The 20,512-nt window shown below is 47.4% G+C and overlaps 1 protein-coding gene across 2 annotated transcripts in view; it reads right to left on the bottom strand.

The window, feature by feature from the left end:
• The window catches only part of RHOT2 (ras homolog family member T2), a 332,445-nt gene that overhangs the window by 214,952 nt on the left and 96,981 nt on the right, over positions 1-20,512 (bottom strand). For both annotated transcript variants that reach the window (XM_085628143.1, XM_085628144.1), the window contains exons 3-4: positions 17,401-17,482; positions 16,855-16,898 (exon numbers count right to left, since the gene is read on the bottom strand). In XM_085628143.1, the coding sequence (XP_085484269.1) occupies positions 16,855-16,898; positions 17,401-17,482 (126 nt within the window). The remainder of the gene's footprint in view (positions 1-16,854; positions 16,899-17,400; positions 17,483-20,512) is intronic.

Genomic DNA, 20,512 nt, shown 5'->3' with positions numbered 1-20,512 from the left:
CCTCCTCTACAGCCACAGTAGGAGGAGACATGTCATGGACTGGGGAGGTATCCAGACCACTGGCTTCCCCAACTACTCTCTCCAGACCAGGTCATCCAACTGGTCAGTTAAAGGGTCTCCAGACCCCTCCTAGTCCTCCTCACCCTTCTCTGGTTGCCAATCTGGCCTGAAAGAAACACCAGGGTAGAACAGGGGTACAAAAGTACCCGTTGGCGCCGGATCCGGCATCGGTAGACGTCGGTCCGGCTCAGTGTCCAAGTCAGGGTGGAGGCCGGGGTTGACGCCAGCTGGGGACATAACCGGTGTCTGCTGCGGAATGGTGCCAGTGGAATCGGCACCAGGGGAGGTGTTATCTGGTTGACCAGCGCCGATCCGGGTCCAGGCCTGGATGCAAGGGCACCCTGCGGTGCCGGGTCCAAAGCCGCTGGAGTTGAAGGCCCGGGGCCCCCAGCGGAGTCCACGGGGCCCGAAGGCACGCCAGCGGAGTCAGGCTGCCCAAAGATGGCCTGCATCGCTTCGTAAAAGCTTCAAAGCTGGGCAGGGGTCGCTCCGGCTCCCGGAAAGGGAGGGAAACTCGGAGCCAACCCTTTGTGCTCCGCACGCGGAGCGGGCACCGTCCACATCTCACGTCGGCCGACGGACGAGGAGAAGTCGAAGAGCGGCGATGCTTCTTCTACTTCTTCTTGTGCTTCGACTTACCTGAGTGAGAAGACTTCGAGGACGAGTGGTGGTGGTCCTCCGACCTCCCGTGCCACTGGTTACCTGCCGCGCCACTGGTTCTCTCCCGCGCCACTGGTGGTCGGAGTGATGGTTCGTTAATGAACAGTGGGACCTTGCATAGGAGTAGATGGAGACCATAGCTACGTCTTTCATCATTACATTTGGGAACAGTAATCACTCTGGAAAGAGGTGGCGGCTGTGGGAGGAGGGCAGCAGATCCGTGGGAAATCTTAAAGGATCGAAATGTTAAATAAGAGCAAAATCCTCTTAAGTAATGTTTTATAAATGAAAGCGAAGACACAGTGGCTCAGATACTTCTGGTATAAATAATGCAGATGAACGAGTTACTTACCTTCGGTAACGATGTATCTGGTAGAGACACAGTCTAGCCGCCGATTCCTTAACATAGAATATCCCCAGGCGTCAAACTTATTCCAGCAGTTCCTCTGCGCGCCGGGTGGCAATGTCAATAAAGCCATACAAGTCCCTCCCGGCGCGCTGACGTCAGCTTTCTACTGTGAATCTTTTCCGCGCCACAATGTGGAGGCACTACAAAAACTGTGAGAGTGTGGGAACAGTGTGCCAAAAAAGATCAAAAATCTTTGAAACTGGGGAGGAGCCAAGATGGCCGACGGGACGGACGCTTGAGCTCCCGGCTCCGTGGACCGTCTGGCTTCCTTTGTTAATCCTGATCAATCCTCCTGACCTGCGCCGCTCTACCGCCACGGATTACCGGCACTGAAGTGACTGGCGTTCTCCTGACACCTTTGTCGGCGGGTTTGGTAGCAGACTCGGTGTTTACTTCGACCTCCGGCGCTCCCCCTGGTCCCTGCGTAGATGGCCGCCGCTGGACGCCGAGGGATGTGGATGGGGTGCTGAGCTGGAATACTGCGGGTGGTCGCGGGGGTGAAAACGCTGGCTGTGCGACTGGAGTCGGACCCTTACGTCCGGGTCGGACTCCCCCTCGCGCTGGCAGTGGTGTGGACGACGTTGGGGCCCCCTAACACTAGCTCTCCTCCGCCACCCTGAAGAAAAGCGAGCGGACTCCATTTTGAAGTGTCTTCCTGCGGCGAACGGCCGGTCCTCACGGCAACCGTGGGGCGCTCTCGCCCTGTGCAGTTCCCGAGTGGAGCACGAAGCTTTTCCGGTGTCTACATCCTCGGATCTCCGGTATACATTGTCACTTTTGTCCCGCCACTAATTGCCTGCAGTGGAGATGACAATGGCGACTGCTCTTCTTGCTGAGACGCTGGCTGACCCTGGACTCGCAGTGTCTGCGCGCCCATGTGCCCCGGAGCTGATTGCCGCATCGGAGGAGCAGCGGGATAGGGCGGACCGATGCTTGGTACAGAGAGACCCGACCTGTGGGGATGTATTGGCCGCCCTCGTGGCGTTAAAAGTGGCAATGCAGAGTACTTGCCGGGCGCTGACCCGGAGAATCGATGAGGCACTGTTTGCAACGGGACGTTCCCGGCTGGAGGATCCCCCGCCGCCCATGTTTTCTCCTGGAGGTGAAACAATGTTGCAGAGCGGAGGGACGGTGGCGCGGAGTCCTCCTGGCTACAATGTAACGCGTCAATCCATCGACACGGATACAGTTGCAGGGACACCCTTCACTTTGAACGCTGTGACTCTGCCTACAAACTACCTGTTGAGACCTAGCCTTTCACTTCCCTTGCCAGATGTTACCCTGAATGCACCTATCGCTGGAGCTTCTGTGGCATGTTACTGCTGCGTTTGGGACCCTGCGGTACGATACGGCTTCATTGTCCCCTTTCCTCGAGAGCGGCCATCTTGTCTCTTTGTCCTGGCTGAAGGTGACTCGCAGCAATGGACGGGCCTGAGCCACGTCTGCCGGTCCGGACAGGGGTGATGGCATGCTCGTTGTCGCTTTGGTTGGATCGGCGGACGGGGATCTGGACTGATACACGTTTTGCAATATTGGCTGAGTTTTTAATGACCTGTTTTTTGCTACATGTCGCTGTGATTTCGCCTCCTGTTTCCTTCTTCTGCCGGGGGGAGGACTTGTGAAGTGCTGAAGTGCTGGGTGGTATTGACTCGGGACCACCGGGTTTACGTGGGTCTTTTGATACTGTGCTGTACATGGCGCAGGATGTATGGGCGGCGCGGGAGTCCGGGAGTTCGGCAGTGGGGTGGGCTCCTCCCCGCTTTTCCTTTTCCTGGGAGTAGTAGGGTAGTGCACTCTTCTTTTTCTCCCTGGGTGCAACCGTGATTTTATGGTTCTTTTTCTTTTCTTCTTTCCTTAATTCTACATTTCGGGTTCCTATGGGGCGACAGACACGTAGCTAGGGGGGGGGGGGGTAGGCCATAGCCTCGGCATGCGTGTAGGGTGGGGGGTCTTCTTCGGCACGTTTTTTTTTATTTCTATGGGCCTTCTTTTTCTTTTTTCCGTCCTTTCTTACGTCTTTTTCTAGGGTCAGTGGGGGGGACTGGTGTTAGGAGGGTAGCGGCTGGGAGGCACACTTCGCTGCGTATCTATATCCTGGTATTATAGTTTCGTGCCGCCATTTTAGATGTGTTCACTGTTAGTTGACTCTCCTGTTGGCTGTTACCCATTTCTCATATGATCGTTTGTTCTGTACACTGATCCGTTCTAGCTTCTGTATCAAAAAAATAAAAATTATAAATGCTTTCTCAACCCCCCGTCTGGTGGGGGTCCTTTCCTACTTCTTTTTCCCTATTCTCCTACATTTCGGGTCTGGTTCCAGGGCGACAGGCACACTGCTGGGGGGGGGGGCCGTACTCATCTGCAGAGGTGCAGGGTGGGGGGTTGGGGGAGGGGACTCTGTATTCCTTCATCTTTTTTCCATGGCCTCCTTTTTCTTCTCTGATTCTTTTTGTCCTTTTTTTTTCTGGGATCAGCGTGATACACCTCCTTTTGCTATGCCTTGTTGCCGTTCCATGTGTCCACAACTTCCGGGGTGTTCTTGGGGAGTTCTGGCGGGGGACTGCGGGCGCAGCTGTAGACTATGTTTTTCTCCATCCTGATGTTCTTGTGTTTGCGCCATTGACCGAATAGATTGCTGTAAATCGCTAACGTTCATTACTCTGCATATCCGTGATCGTTGTTTTAAAATTGCTTGTCACCTGATCCTTCTGCCTTGTTTCATCATAAAATGAAAACCTCTTTCTCCTGGTGCCCTACTTACGCTGTCCACAGTATAAGCAGTACGATTTTGCTCCCCGAAGTGCTGCCTGTGTTTATACTTGTCGTTCTTGCTCTGATTGCTTAGCGGCCGGCCCTGGGGGGTTGTAGGCCCATACTTGTTCTTCTTGAATTGTCAATAAAGGTTTTCAAAAAAAAAAAAAAAAAAAAAAAAAAAATCTTTGAAACAACAACAATAATTCATAGAATGATAAGAAACGTCACCATGTATGTCAGAGAAAGAGTACATAAAACTGTAAGGGACTGAAGGGAGAAAACAGAGTACCCGCCCCTAGAAACAATTTCGCAGAAGCGAAGAGCCATGCCCTCCTATGTGGCAAAACGACTTTGGAAATGAATGTCATGACAAACGATAGGCAGTCTGCAACCACAGGATGTAACTGTAAAGGGCAACAAGACTGGAACAACATGACAGATGGGAATTGACCCTATTTCTACAACATCTGAGAATGTGCAACCATACACCGCAGAAATTACCTATTGACTGGAGCACAGCCAAATAGACCCTCAAACCAATTGAGCACAGCGTAGTCAAGGAGACCCCAAAGTAATGGGAAAGGGAATAGATGAGGGTGGAAGGGAGGGTAAAAGAACATGAAAAATCCCCACACTGGAAGAACTAGGAAGGAGGAACGTGGAAGGATACATAACTTCACCACCCAAGGACGAGAATGGGTGCAGAAGCAACAGATAAGCAGAATGAGACATCCCGTCCCGGAGGGAGGTGAAGCAGACCACCGCGCAGGAAGACCAAGGCCACCTGTAAGGAGGCAAGAGGTAGAACCCAACCTGGTAAGGTCTTCGCAGAATGGGGAGGCTGGGCGCGCGTTAAGGAATCTGGGGCTAGACTGTGTCTCTACCAGATTCATCGTTACCGTAGGTAAGTAACTCGTTCATCTGATAGAGACATCTAGCCACAGATTCCTTAACTTGGAATAGATACCAAAGCTATACCCGATTGGAGGAGGGTCTGCGAGTGAAACCCACCACGTTCCAAAGAGAACAAATCCATTAATAATATTGACTAAAACACGGTGGGGACCACAATGCCAGCATTAAGCTCAGGACAGGAGTATGAGCAAGGGGAGCAAAGGTACCACAAACCATCAGAGGACAGCACGAGCCCTCTTTCACCCATACAGGGACGAAATCAAAGCACAGAACCAGAATGGTCAGTGCATAATGGAAGAATGCCACAAACTTCTACAAGGAATTGAAATTGAGCGCAGGATCCCCATGGATCCGCAAGAGACAAAGTCCCAGAGAAGAGACAAAAACAGTATGGCAGAGTCAAGCATACAATTGAGCATGCACAACAGTGGATGCTAAAAATGACATGGCAGAGGGCAGATATTACCATGCAGAGATATACAGAAACATGACTACCAGGAGACACCTGTACGTGGATGACAGGAATACACATAAGCAGACAGTGTATACTGTGAGAACCAGGCAAAACCAAAGGGGATGATGGACGGAGTGTTGAACATTGCAAGCACTCACCTCCAGTCAACTGATCTGGGTTTAATCCATCATCAACAGTCTGACCCTGTGCCTCATGGGAACAGTCCAACCTAAACTACCAAGCCATGTCTTCCGTGGACCAGAAACAAGCATCATGGGACCGGTTTCTGGCTAATCAGCCGTCATCAGCCAGGCTAGCATGAATCCAGTGGCAAAGTGAGCAAGGGACCCATGTCTGGGCAAACCCTGACAACTTAGGGCGAACAAAGCAAAACCAAAGGGAAGACATGGCTTGGTAGTTCGGGCTGGACTGTTCCCATGAGGCACAGGGTCAGACTGATTTGCATATGGCCATGTCTGAACTGGGGTGGTGGAGTGAGCTAAAGAATGATGATGGATTAAACCCAGATCAGTTGACTGGGGGTGAGCGCTTGCAATGTTCAACACTCCGTCCATCATCCCCTTTGGTTTTGCCAGCGTGAGAACCACACCACACAAATGCAAAAGCCCAATGAAATGGAATAGCGACACTACGTGCGCGTTGCCGAGAAAGATGGGCATATCACCAGGTAGTCAACCGGCCACCCATACCCAGACGTACAATAGAGAGATAGAGAGAGAGAGAGAGATAGAGAGAGAGAGATGGATAGATAGAGAAAAAAAGAAAATCTGGGGCAAAGCTCAGGACCACAGCAGGGGAAACATAGGATGCTGGCCGTCTCGTCGTGTGTCCCCCTCATGACAGAATACATATAGAGATATAGATATATATGAAAAAGTCATGAACAATGAAAGACAAAGGGAAACTCGAAGAGCAGCCCTAGGTATAAGGGAGCCGCACAATAGGTACCAATAGCACCGATGTAAAGCATTGCAAGATATAATGTGAAGACACTGAAAAGGCGACACCATCCTCCCCATCTGGGAAGGAAACCTGGTCTCCCGCGTGACAGGCGGCGGGTACTGACCATCACATAAACGAGGAATGAGTCCGAAAGACACAGACACAGTGTCAGAAAGAATGTGTACATAGCCATATACAGAGACTGCATGATGCCAGAGAGTATCCTAGGCAGAATGCGTCCACCGAAAACAGGAGCAGGAGTCAGGAGCAAAAGTACCTGAACTCTGCGCTGCAATGAACAGAAGGACTTGAGCCCCGGCCTGGGATGGGCAGAGGGGAATCAGGGCACAAGGCAACACGCAGCAGTGACGTGTCTGGCGTAGACTCCACTGTCCATAGACAAAAACCCTGACAGGTTCTGAGCCGTGAGAGAAGACCTAATCCCTTCCCAACACCAGGGAAGAAGAGTAGACCATGCCACAAGAATAGGATGCAGCCAAGACAGTGGTGCAAGGGATAACATGGCACCCCGTGACAGTGCACACACCCAGTATGTACTCACATGTCGTGTCCGCATAGAACACAGACATAAAATGTTCAGGAGCAGAACAGAACAGTATGTTCACAAGGGACACATGCTTACGTTCAAGAAAGACAACGTGGCCAAAGAACCTAGCGAAAGTTGAAGGAATAGCCACAGGCAAGAAAGGGGGACGTGAATACGCTGGGGTGATCCAGGTGTGGCAGAAACCCAACAATACTCTGGAGAAGGCTGCATCCAGAGAGGCAGGAGAGTGCCACGGATCAACCGTAGGCTACAACACAGAAGCTCCAGGAGAAAGCCACGCCAAACCTGTGGGTCTCACCAGAGGAGCCGTCCTACAACAGTAGAAAGAGAGGAAGCAATATTGCCTTTATTTTTGACCGACGACTCCCAACCAGTGAAACACCAGGATCTGAACACAGAACCTTTGGGAGTAAGAGTCTGAGACCTTAACCACTAGGTCACGGTGACTCATCGCAATGAAGTGAGAAGTCTACCGTATTGTTGAGGGGATTCTGCACATATACAGAACTATGAGCAGAAAAACAAGACCTCGGTGTTTAGGGGCTAAGCCATCCTACCGCCTCAGTACCCAAAATCCCAAAACTGACTAGCTATAGTATCTCATTCGTTCTTCTACATAATCACAAAGCTACAAATGATTAGACAACACAGAACACAACACTCCCGACTCTCTCAGGAATCGCGGTAGTACGACGTCCCCTCTCGCTCACTCACTCATACTTGTCCACAATAAGAACAGACAGAGTCACTGTTATAGTTCAAAATGTTAATTTTAACTCTAGTTCCTATAATGCAGTAAACAAGCCACTACCAGCAGCAAAACCCATAAACCTAAAACAGTTAGCATTGTAGCAAGTCCATAGACTTTGAAAGGGGATGTCATCGAATACAGACAGAGGATAAAGGACTATAATGCCTAACCACCCTCCTCTTGGAAAAAATAAGTTTTATTATTTAAAGGAAGATCTCTGGGCTTTGTTAGTAGACCCCATAACTTAGTGTGAAGATGGTAGTTTTACATCATAGGAACAGCATAGCTCTTCTCCCTGGAAAGGTTCCTCTCCAAGTGTTTGTTAAACCAACATGCAACCCCATAATATCAAAGCACGAGCTTCCAGCAGCCGCAGCTGTGTAGCATGTTTTGTCAAAGTGCTAGGGACTCACCAGAACAGAATAACAAGGGGCACTGTTTATCGACCATGCACTCTGTGTTCAGACTAAACTCCAGGAACAGGCAGAGAACGTTGAAAGCAGACGGTTCTCATGTGAAAGGCACAAACAGAGTCTTGCAAAATAAAGTCATGTAGTAACGTGCGCAAAATCAGTATCATGGCAGCAGAGCTCATGCTAACTTAACAATGTGGACAATGGCCCCAACGGCCATATGACAGTATAATCCATAGGACAAGTCCCCAGAGGGACAGAAAATGTACGACAAAGAGTCCGCGGGAGCCTTCAAAACTTTCTGGGCAGCTATACAATAGCCAACGAATACCCCAATAGGGTATGTCATATCCCTATAAAAAGCAAGGGACACCTCTTGAGACAAGCTCGTAGACGGAGGGCTCAAAAAGGAAAAGCAGAAAACAGCTGGCCTAGCTGTACCAAACTAAGGGAAAAAACGGCTGATTAGCCGCACAAAATATCCGAGAATAAAGCTGTGAACACCTAGACAGATACCAGGAAAGCAGTGACAATACTGCAATGAAATGAAAAGTCCGCAATGAGGACTCTAAACTATGGAAGTCATGGGAACCCAGACATGAGGCGCTGGACCGCTGAGTCAGCATGACTGTCAAACAGATTGACCCCATCAAAGGGGAGATCCCGGAGATGCTCCTGAACATTTTCAGGGATACTGCCATCGTGCAGCCAGGCATGGCGATGCAGAGCAACTGACCTGGCCATAGCCCGACCTACGGAATCTGTGGTGTCCATGGTAGACTAGATGGAAAACTGAACCATGTCGCGGTCATCACGAAGCAGCCGGTCCAGGTCAGCACAAGGGCCCTTCGGCAAGGATGGAAGGAGGCGCTCAACAGAGTGCCAAAGTGCAAAAGTAGCCCAAGCAAACATGGAAGACGTTTTCAGGGACCGAAGTCCTGAGCTGGTGGATGCAAAGACATGGCAACCACAGGACTCCAACCATATAGACTCCCTAGTGGGAGGAAGCATCAGAGGAGGAGAAGAAGAAGAGTGCTGCCTGGAAAACCAGTCCTTGAGCCCTTGGATGGAGGGACAAACAGGCAGGATCATCTGGAGCCAGCCGATGGTGATAGCGCGACCCGTAGGATCCCCCGATGAGGGTCTCGCCCAAGTACCCAGAAGGATGTCATGTAACGACCCGCCAAAAGGCAGCAAGGGCTTCACCTTCACGGCGCCCTGGTGGAGAAGATCCAACAAAGGATCAGAAGGCAGAGAGACTGAGGGCGGATACATCTCCAAGATATCCGCAGCCCTGCGAACTGCCCTCGCAAACGCCGCACTGGCCTCCGTGGCCATCCTAGGCGGTGACAGCAAGTCATCTGTAGGGGACGGTTGCAGGCTAATCCGTCCACCAAATGACAGTGCAGAATGAAGAGCCGGCCAGTGCCCCATGGGCACCTGCTCCAAGGAGCAGCGAAGCAACCCTGTGGGCGGCGAACACTCTGGGGCCGTAAGGATGTCTCCATGTTTGTGTATGGATGATTTCGTAGATACGGGTCCCTATCTCCATCAAATTAGTAGAAACACCTTACAGACAACACAACTGAGCACGTGACTTCTGTTCTACTTAGTGATGACACTAAACATGTACAACACGCCACTTCGACGTGGACAGCTCGCAGTTTCGGCAGCACTAAACAAAATTTTTACCACATAACAGACACTAGAGTGGCTATACAGGATTTACTTGGTAATTGCTGGGAGAGTGTATGGTTTACTCTTTAACGTGATTTATGGTGCCCTTGACACTGGTTTGTTTCCTAAGAGTTAGCATCATCATACACGCCATTCCAAATTCATGTAACCATCATATTTAATATCTGACACCCGTGATATTAATACGAACGTTAAATGGGTTTCCATAGATAAGACTGTGCAATGAAGCTTGAAACTTGGTTATGCTTCTGTGCTTTTATAACCGATTGAAGAAACAATGGAGCTGTATACATAACATACCAGTTTTCAAAACTGTCCCGTGGACAATAAAGTTTTTGGAAATATACTAACCGAGAGTAATGTCTGTCCACTAAACACACCTGGACGGTCTTGATCGTTAAATCCCCTTGCCCTACCGATACTTAAGGAGGTTAGCCGGGCCACCGCGCTCACCTCCAGTTGCAGGTTTGACACAACCCAGGGTACTGACGTGGAGGTGATTGCAGAGTTCAGACTATGCGCGACTTGTGCTTTTTCGCAGCTTGCATGAATTCTACATGTTAGCTTCCCTGTTTCTGATATATTGATGTTCTGAGACAATGTTGTCCCACTGAGAAGGATGACAGCTAGTTAATAAACACATGGCAGTCCGCGTAAGTTTTAGTGGGTGGTAGAGGTTTCTGTAAATTATCCCTCTAGTGCTATCTCAGTGAGGCTTACTTTACGATAGCACTTAAGCATTTAGCATTGCCTCTGCCTCGGGGGTTCTCCATTGATTCGCTTAGGCAATGCGGGCACAGATTAATCATGCCCTGACTCCTTTACCTCCACTACGCATTTTGAACACCTTGAGATGGACATGAATAGCTTTTATATAAGTTCAGGTTCAATGTACCCAATCTGGCAGAATAGGGTACACTATGGACAATGCATTTGTTTCGACAATAGGGGACATATACAGACAGACCCCTCCAACAACTAATAAACAACACTAATGACTTTAAAGTTGTCTATATGTGATAGGTATAAATAACGCGAACAAGGTGTCTGTGCTTTGTCTTATCTTGTTAGAAGGGTTTCTCTTTGTTCATTTCTTCTAATTATTTCTCCAAGTTTCTATAAGGCTACATTTCCACTGAAACTTGGTGCGATGTGGTCGTGACACTTGTACATTCACATTTTTTATAGAGTGGTGGCCCCCTTCCCCGAGCCGACACCAGGTAGAGGTGAGGTATCTTATCCGTGCATGATGGGTAAGCAAACTTCATTTCAATATGCTAGTTTCATTTGAGTTGTGGTGAGACGAGGATTCCACATATGTTCATAAAGCTCAGAAAACATGCTCCGAGTTACTGATCTATCTGGATTTTTCTTTTGTATCTTTTTCCAATAGGTACGACCACTAGTCTTTGAACTGAAAACAGCTGTACAAGTGGTTTTGTATTTCAATATCAATACTGCTTATTATTTGTTAACTATTCACTTGTTTGTTTGCAGCAGCATCTCCTTAGGTCCTGATGAAAGTCTCGACACCATGTAGGTCATCACGGCTGAAACATGTTGACCTCTTGTTTCATCAGACACATGCAGTTTTAAATCCATACTGCAGGTACTCTGTTTTTAATCCTGGCAGTGAGAACAAGCCAATAAAGTACATAATTTGCTCTCGCTAGTTAGTTTTAATATCAATTCCTACACAGTACTTTTCTGTTGCGCTGCGCCCTCACCCAACTTATTCCTCTCATCTGGGGGATTTAGAATATCCTGTATAGAGTAGATACAAAAAAATATCCCTGAGCTCCTCCCTCTCAAAGAGGGGGTTGTAGCCCTTGGTGGGACTTGGGTTTTCCACCAAGAGGAGATTCCCAGATGATGAAGCATGCCACCTTAGGTTGGTGAGGGATTACGTCCTGAAAGGGATCATCCCACAGATATTTGTGTGATTGTTTTCAGTATCTATGACTGCCTCTCTACTTCAGACCCAAGGATTTCTGTGTTGTACTTAAGTTGCACCACTAGCGGCACTGGGGCAGGCAGGTTCAGAGTGCAGGGGCCCAATGTTAGCCAATGGGGCTAAGGGGGCCTTCGGTCAGGGACTGCTTACTGGCAGGACACTTGGCTGTGGGAGCAAATATCCTGGGATAGAGATCAGCATTGGAGGGGCCAACAATCGTGCTGCACCACCAGCACATGGGCAGCTGGGTGCAGTGTGCCAAAGCAACGTCTGGGACCCTGTGGATTTCAATGAGGATCTCCGGTCCGGTAAAGATGCTGCAGGCTCGGGCAGGGAGGCTTCCTGGAGGAGACCACCAGCTGAAGAGGTAAGTTGGGATCTTGGGGGATGACTGGACACCGTCGGCTGTGCCACTCAAGGCCGTGGGGCATCGGGTGCAGGGGTGTCTTTTGGCGTCTGGTTCTTCTTACCACCTCTGGTCGCGGTCGGGGGGACCCTTCAGGTTGAGGCTGCAGGCATTGGCTTGAAGCTTGAGGGAGGTCAAGGATCACAAGATCCCAGGTCAGGATCACTGGGGAGACCCCATCGTGATGTTGGGCCACTCAAATGCTGGTTGATGGCATTGGGTGCAGAGTGGTGCAAAAAATCACAGAGCCGTCTGGATCAGGATTCTGTAGGTGAGTCTTGGTTGAGCAAATCTGGTGCTCAAGGGAGACAGTCTTAACGATGGTTACAGGGCAGGTCCTACAGGTTCTGGGGGCTGCTGGACTCGCCAGGGCGCTCGCTGTAGGCAGGTCGAAGTTAGGACAGGCTGGTAGGGCTGGGGCCTAAGCAGTAGGTGTCCTCTTCTTCCTGGGTCAGCACGGCTCTTTGGTCCTTCTTCTTTGTTCCTCGAATCTGAGGCGGCAAGGTTCAGGGTTGCCCCTAAATACTGCATTTTGGGGTGTTAAAGGGGTGTGCAGGTCAGAATCATTGGGTCCCTTCCTTGGGGTTGGTACACCCCCTATTATGCCACCCTCCAGTGGGAGGAGGAATGAGCCTCTCCTAACTGGCTGGGTCCCCTCATCTTCAAGATGGAGGGGACTAAGATGTGTGCTTCACCTCTTCTCCCCCACCTGAAGGGTGGGGTTGGCAAAGGGGGGTGGCACACCTTTCCTCCTAGCTTGGTTTCCCTGCTGAGTCTCCCGCCCAAAGTGGAGGGCAGAAATGGTTGGGGCCAGTTGCGGGAGGCAGCAAAAGGCAGGGACAGCTTACAAAGGCGGCAGACCTCTGAAGATTTCCCTTCATGGACCCAGGCCATCCTCTGCCCATGACACCTCTGCCCAGGATCCGCTTTTTTCTGGACCCAGAGAGCGGACGCTCTCTACCCAGGTTTCCAGAAACCTGTCTGGCGGTGGAAAATGGTGGGCAAACATTCAGGAACCATTCCAGGGCTGGTTATTTTTCAGGGCGTATCTCCGAGATGCCCAACGAGTGCATTTTACATTAAATCCCCCACCGGCATCCATGTGGGTTTAATGTGCTGAGAAGTTTGCTATCAAACTTCCCAGGTTTTAGAAAAGCTGTTATGGAGCTGTGGAGTTCATAACGTCCAACTCCCAGACCACATACTCTTTATGGCTTTACTACACTTACAATGTCTAAAAACTGACTTAGACTCTGTAGGGGTACAGGGCTCATGCAACTGTACCCTCATCTGAGGGCTAGTGCACCCTGTTAGAGGGTTTGCTTACCTAGGCCTCAGGCAGTGGGTTGCAGGCATGGCACACAGGGCTATGTGCCATGTCCACTCTTCACTTTTCTATAAACCAAAACACACAGCCAGCAGTGACAGTGTGTGGGTGTTAATGTACAGGGCCTCTAGGGTGGCACAATAGGTGCTGCAGCCCTTAGAGGCCTTCCCTGGTCACAGTCCCTTGGTACCCATGGTGCCTTTTACAAGGGGCTTACCTGTGGCCAGAGGTGTGCCAATTGCGGGTACAAAGGTACTGTTTTGGGGAAGAACACAGGCCCTGGGAACCTGATTGGCAAGGACCCAGGGCACATCAAGTCAGGTTGCATCAGACGTCAGGCAAAAAGTGGGGGGTAACCATGCAAAAAGGGGAACTTTTCCAGCAGCCAGGTATCAGCATTTCTGTACTGTGGATGCCCATTATATGTCAATAATAACCACCATCCTGTCTGAACTGCCATTAAGCCATGGTTGGGCACCACTGTACTATCAATGCACATAATATGCCAGGAATAAACTCCATTCCCTTAGGCCTATCGTTATGACTCAGATAAGCACCATGGATGCCAATAATATGCTAGGAACTGCCACCATTATACCAGGACAAACACTTTGCCGATAGTGAGAACAATGCCATGCTTCCAAGAATTACCTCCATTGTGCCAGGGCAAGGGTTTTACCACATGCGGGTATTATGTCTCTGTTCCCACATTACCAGAAATACCACTGCTATGCAAGTGCTCATAATTTACAAAGTTGGGCAGAACACACCTCTCTCATGCACATACACACACTTCCGCAGGCACTCCACATTGTTTGGGAGGTAGGAGGATAGAAGTGCCTCAGGCAGCCCTGCAGAACAGGGGCAGAGGCTGGGGCAGAGGCTGGGGGAGGGGAAAGTGGGACATACTTACAAAATGAGAGGGACTCATACTAAATCACCCACCATCCCAGTAAAATGTAGGACTCCTTTAGGTTCTGTTCTCTCACCACACCTTTTTATCCTTTATGTGGAACCCCTAGCCACAATAAATCAAGACAACATTTTGTATACATCAATATGCTGACAACATGCAAGTTCACCTACAGGTTTCCAACCCAGCCAGTACAGCTGATCTAAAGATCTTGCTAAAAAAAACTGACCAACTGGATGTCCTCTATCTCCCTTTCTGAACCTAACTAAAACTGAATTATTGCTACTTTGATCCACTGACACTCCAAATACATAAATGACTAGAATCTCTACTCCCTCTATGGTTTTCCCCTAATCTGGTCCTTCATATAACATGCTTGGACTTTCTCAAAGACCAACATGTTAACCTAATAGAATATATCATCAAACTGAGAACAGCCTGCTATTTTTTTACTCCATCTGCTTAGAAGATTAAAATCATACTAACAGCACGGGCCCTAGCTCAGTAGAGACGTACGGAGAGAGACCCAGACCACACATTAGGCGGGAGACAAAGTGGTAGATTAGTAGACAGCAGCGAGGGGTGGGGGTGGGAGGGGGGGGGGAACAGTTGGGGAGGAAATGTTAGATCATCATATTGAAAGAATGTGCCTTGCAACTGAAACTGCGTAGTTCGCTGAAACCTATCACGAGACAAGGGGTATAGATAGAATGTCAGCTAATCAGACGGGGAATGTTACCTTGAACTGTTAACCAGGAACATATATGAACAAGATAAGACATGAGACTGTATTGCTGATACCCAAGTGCAAATAAAATATGTTTAAAAAAAAAAAAGTACAGAGTCATTTGGATGGAGAACTAGCAGTCTTGGCAGGCCTTCCTAAACCCAGTCTGGCATCCCCTAAAATTGGTGTTACATGCAGCTGCTGATCATATAGTCACAAAAAAAACACAATAATGTTTCTCATGGATCAGCCCAAATACATGCTTTCCTACCCAGGCTCTATGAACTACAGAGCTCCCATCAGTTATTTATACTCAGCTTCTTAATACCCCCATCAGTTATTTAGACTCATCTTCTTAATACCCCCTTCAGTTATTTAGACTCATCTTCTTAATAAAGCCAGAAAATATGACCACACCAATTCGAAGGCCTCTTCAGTGGCTCCCCTGGAAGCAAGAACTGACATCAAGATTGCTTAAAGATTAAGAAATTCTATATATGCTACATTTTATATCTGAATGACAAATTTTATTTCACCCGAGACCGCAGAAACAGTAGGAACCAAAATAGACTAATTAAGGTATTCACAAGATCAACAACATTCAAACAGGATTTTTCCTGTCAGACGCAAAGGCTTTGGAAATCTATACCTGATGATATGAGACCAAACCATAACCACCAACAACTATTCTCTAAGGAGTTAAAAAACAACCTCCTCAAAATGTACCTACCTAACATTGTTCTCATTTTCTCTTTTCCATCCCTCTCATCAATGTACGTTATATGTGCTCTTCTTCTAGTTGTATGTAAAGAGCTCAACTTCCCTAGTGGCAAAGTCTGAGCTATACAAATATTACTAATAAATAAATGAAGAGGTCACTGTGCCACAGCATTGGCTGGGGTTGGTATAAACAGGGGAATAAGCCACCGAGCAGCCATGGGTTCTCTTGGAGGAAAGCTCTCATGCTTTTAGCAGTGGGAGAACCTCTGGCTCGGATAGTAGCTTCCCCTTCTGCATGATTCGAGGTTTTTTTCCACTAGAAAATCACTTTTTTTATAGCATTTTTACACATGTGGAAGTTTCGTAAACCTGCATAATAACAAGGTATGGTTACTGCTGTACAGCATCAATGAAACAAAACCTTAAAAAAAAATATAAAAAAGAAATTAACAAGGTGGCATTAACCCTAGTTATCTGGACTTAATGTATATGGTTAAGCCGGTAGGCATCATTCCTAGGTGCAGCTGTTGAACTCCAAAAACTATTTACTTCTAACACTAGCAATCACCTAGATAAAACGACTATCTCTAAAAAAAAATATGGGAAGACCACTTTAGAGGCTTTGCTACCAGTGGTGCTTCTGAGCTACAGCAGATCTAGAGTTTGGCAGTCCCATCGGATTAGCAGCCCCTCAAAGCTAGCCAAAAAATATAAATACATGGGAACTTCCAGGAATAACAGTAGGGATGGAAGAACAGCACAGGCATTCGGGACTTTAATCTTTACAAACCTACATTATATTGGCATCTTAATAGCTTTTACAGTGTGCTACTTCATTTGTAAGGCAGGCAAAGCTACAGAAGTGTAGATGGGATTCCAAAGGAAGACACTGGCTTTCTTGGGAGATTGGGTGGTACGATCAAATCACTTTGCAAATTTTATCAACCCTCTTGCAAACTGCAAAACGTCATATGGCAGTAAAGGAGAGGACTTGGTAAACCAAGTTCACCTGAGAAGCACACATTTATACATCAGAAAGATAAGTGTTAAAGAAAATCTTAAACACTGGTTGGGGAAAAAGGCATGGTAGCACACAGTCTCACAATTCAAGGGGTGGGAGGAGAAGCAGGATCAGCAAAATAGACCTACAGCAGAAGCTCACCTTGGTAATTTCTTCCCGAAGTTCCTCTTCTGTCTGCTCAGATTCTGGAAGAAAGGAAATTGACAAGTCAATCATGACGCATTAGATCAACCCTCAGCCAAATGGGGTCTAGGGTATGTAATCAACTTGTAGGGACAGGGAAATGAACAGCCACGAATGAAACAAGAAGAAATGTTGAGTACTTAAAAAGATCTGTGCTGCTCTTGGTCTCAAGTCATTCTCTCTAGTGTTAACGGATCTGGATAAATACAGAAGTCTTTGAGGCACAATCAAGGGAAATGTGGCCAAGATAAAGGTACATAGCCTTCGGAGTATTGCTCTGTAACTCCACTCTCGGCTGGCCACACAATGTGCCACAAACTGGAGGGGAAAAACACAGCTATTCACACACTGCTGCAAAGTTGTGGAGATGGACCAGACAGTGTACAGTGCAGTGTGCCCAACAGATTAAAAGAGACATGAAATGGACAGTGGCAAAGTCAAACCCTACTGTACAGCTCGGTCTACTGCAAGAGGAGAAAAAACAACATTTAATATGTAGCTTACCCGTATAATCAGCAATGTGTGTGGGAACCTTCTCTGGAGTGACATCAGCTGGGATGGTGATCTCTTCTGCCCGGGGCGGAACCTTCATTAAAGCAAATATGCTTTTTAATTTATACACATTGAAGTATACATTTAAATTCAGACTCAAAGAATATCCTGTTCAGTTAACAGCACATTTTGTTAGTGGGAGCAATAATTAGAAAAGGATGCTAATAGTTGCTGATGATCTCAATAACCAATATGAATCTCTGTTTCAATTTGAAGAATTAGGCCTAAATGAAGACACCGAATGGTCTATACTGCAATGCTGGGTTCCTAGAGTAAAAAGAAAAAGTGTTTGGTATTGCCAAATTAGCTCGCAAACTCTTGAGTAGGTCTTAGAGCATGCAATAGCGGTTTGCTGCACAATTGACCATGCTAGACTCTTGTATCAAGCAAGAGGACCTTCTAGTCACATTGATTATTATCAAACTGATGTTGCACATCGATACCTTCTGAACGATATATCAGTAAATGAATGCACTGAAAGTGACCAATACCCCCTAAAGCTTATATTGTTGCGCTTAGTCTGCTGAAAGTAATTACCATTTGACCAGAAATTGTCAAGAAAATGTAAAATATATATGTATAATAAAAAATTATGGAGACTACCAATATGATTATAGTAATTCTGAATACTTTTCAAACATTGATACCTAATTATAATGATTTTTCTTAGAGCCTTCCAACCCGCAAAGAATAATTGAGCTTCGTGCTAATATTGTGGCAGAAGAAAGACTACTCGTAACTTCTGTAATTACAAATATGAAACAACAAATTAACTCTAAAGAAATCCACAGTTTACACTAACAAAAAAGAAAAGCACTCATGCCTATAAATGATGCTCTAAAGGTCCACAGAGAATAGGAAAGGCGCCTCGCCCGGAAAAAAATAATCAGAAGGAGAAGGCTCAAACCAGAAATGTTTGAAAATTGCAATAAATTCCCCCATTTAGCTCTTGCCAATGACCTGATTAATTTATTGCCAGTAGATTCTGGGCCTATAAAATCTCATGCTTATAAGATGGATAAGTCAAATTTGGTGACACTTAATTTACTCCCTTTTGTTATGATTTTAACTAATGATCCTTCTCTGCATGAAGGAAAAGAATGTCATGTTTATAGTTTAAAAATAATATCGAGCACTGGTTTCAAAAGCAAGTGAGGCATTTCCCTCGCAGTTTGACTAAATCTGCCTTACCTGGCGAGTCTTCGGGATGGGGGAATCTAATTAAGTTGGCTCTAGCCACTGTGTTATTTAGAAACCCACTACTTCTACCTGCGCTGTTTAAGGCATTGGAATCCAGATGGCTCTTGGATAGCATTATCAGGGTAGACCCACAGGGCTATTTTTGCATGCCATCTATTCTTCCAAGATTGTGGGAACCCCTACTGGTTAATGCAGATATTTTGAACTATACTCATAAATATAACATACCTGTCCACAGTTACCTTACCCGTCTGGTACCTTTGAACTATAACCGACTGTAGGAAAGTGCCCCGTTTGACATGGTTACCCCCCACTTTTTGCCTGGTATCTCGTGCAACTTTGACTGAAAAGGTACTGGGTACCTTCTTACCAGGTCCCCAGTACCAATGTTCCTTCCCTAAACTGTACAATTATTCCACAATTGGCACCCCTTTAAGATTTTGTAAGTCCCTAGGTAGTGGTACCCCTTGTACAGCATCTGAATCTAGCCAGGAACGCCGGGCTCCTGTCATGAGATAGCTCCAGCCGACAGTATCAAAAGCCTTCTCTAGGTCGATCGATCCCAGTGCCATATCTTGGTCCCTGCCAGTGGTCTTGTGTAGTACATGCGTTAACTGCCGGAGATTATGCTAAGTGTTACGAGCCGGCATGAACCCACATTGGTCCTCATGGACCAGCCTGTGTACCTCCCCTGCAAGCGTCGTGTCAACCGCTTACAGAGAACCTTAATGTCAGAATGAATCATAGTTAGAGGGCAGTACGAGGAGGGATCCTCCGGGGCGCCTCCCGGCTTCGGCATAAGGCAAATAATACCCTAGCGCATAGGAGGAGTTAAGAGTCCCGAGCCTCCAAGAACATTTACAGTAGTTTCACTGTCAGTGTTGCAGAGTAGGCCTACAGAAACTCAGCTGGGAAGATGTTGCCAATGGGGCCTTTGCCGCATTCAATTTCCACAAGGCTCCTCCAAGCTTCTCGGAAGTAATAGCCTCCTTTAAGTCATTCACCTCATCCTCGGAAAGGAGAAGCAGGTCCAGTCCTGCCCCTTTCATAACAATTTTTGAAAGGAAACCACCTTGTTTATCCTGGTTGGCTTGAAAGAAAGCACATTGTTATGTAATCCTGATAGTCTGGCTTAGATCATCACTCAATAATGTCGACCCTAACTTGGAATTAAAATCACCAGCGATAATAATTGCACTACCCGACTACACAAATCAGCACCAGAATTCAGAAATATATCCACAGAATCAAAAAAGGCAATGAAATTTCAAAACGTATTGGTATCAAAATTGTTGTTATAATTTGTTAACAAGATTCTAAGGCTTCTTCCCCACTTAGGCACTAGTCCCTGAAGGGTTAGGGAATTAGCAGGTAAACAACAAACCTGACAATCAATGAAGTTGCCACTCATGCCAACGCCTTCCTAGCTGTTCCTGACATAGAGGGTATTGCTGGTAAATCAAAATTGGCATAGGCCTAGGGCCTTGGAACCAAAGCGGGTCCCTAAGGGCTGCAGCATGAATTGTGTCACTCTATGGGACCCCTTACCAAGCTCACATAAACTGACATTGCTGTCTGGGTGTAGAGAAAACCGAAGAGTCAACATGGCACACATTCCTGTGTGCCATGCCTGCCAACATTACATGTGGTATATGTAAGTCACCTCTATGGCAGGCCTTACAGCCCTAAGGCAGGGAGCACTGCAGCCATGTGTGGGCACATCTGCCAGAGTAGATGTGTCTCAGATATATCTAAATTCACCCTTAGACATTACGAGTGCACAGGGAAGTCATAATGAGTACATGGGATGGATGCTCATGATTATGAGTTCCCCAGCTACATGATGGCCTCAATGTACTCTAAG

This window comes from Triturus cristatus, chromosome 10, assembly GCF_964204655.1.
Source record: "Triturus cristatus chromosome 10, aTriCri1.1, whole genome shotgun sequence".
In the NCBI taxonomy this organism is placed as follows: domain Eukaryota; kingdom Metazoa; phylum Chordata; class Amphibia; order Caudata; family Salamandridae; genus Triturus; species Triturus cristatus.
This window is presented reverse-complemented; position numbering and strand designations above follow the sequence as displayed.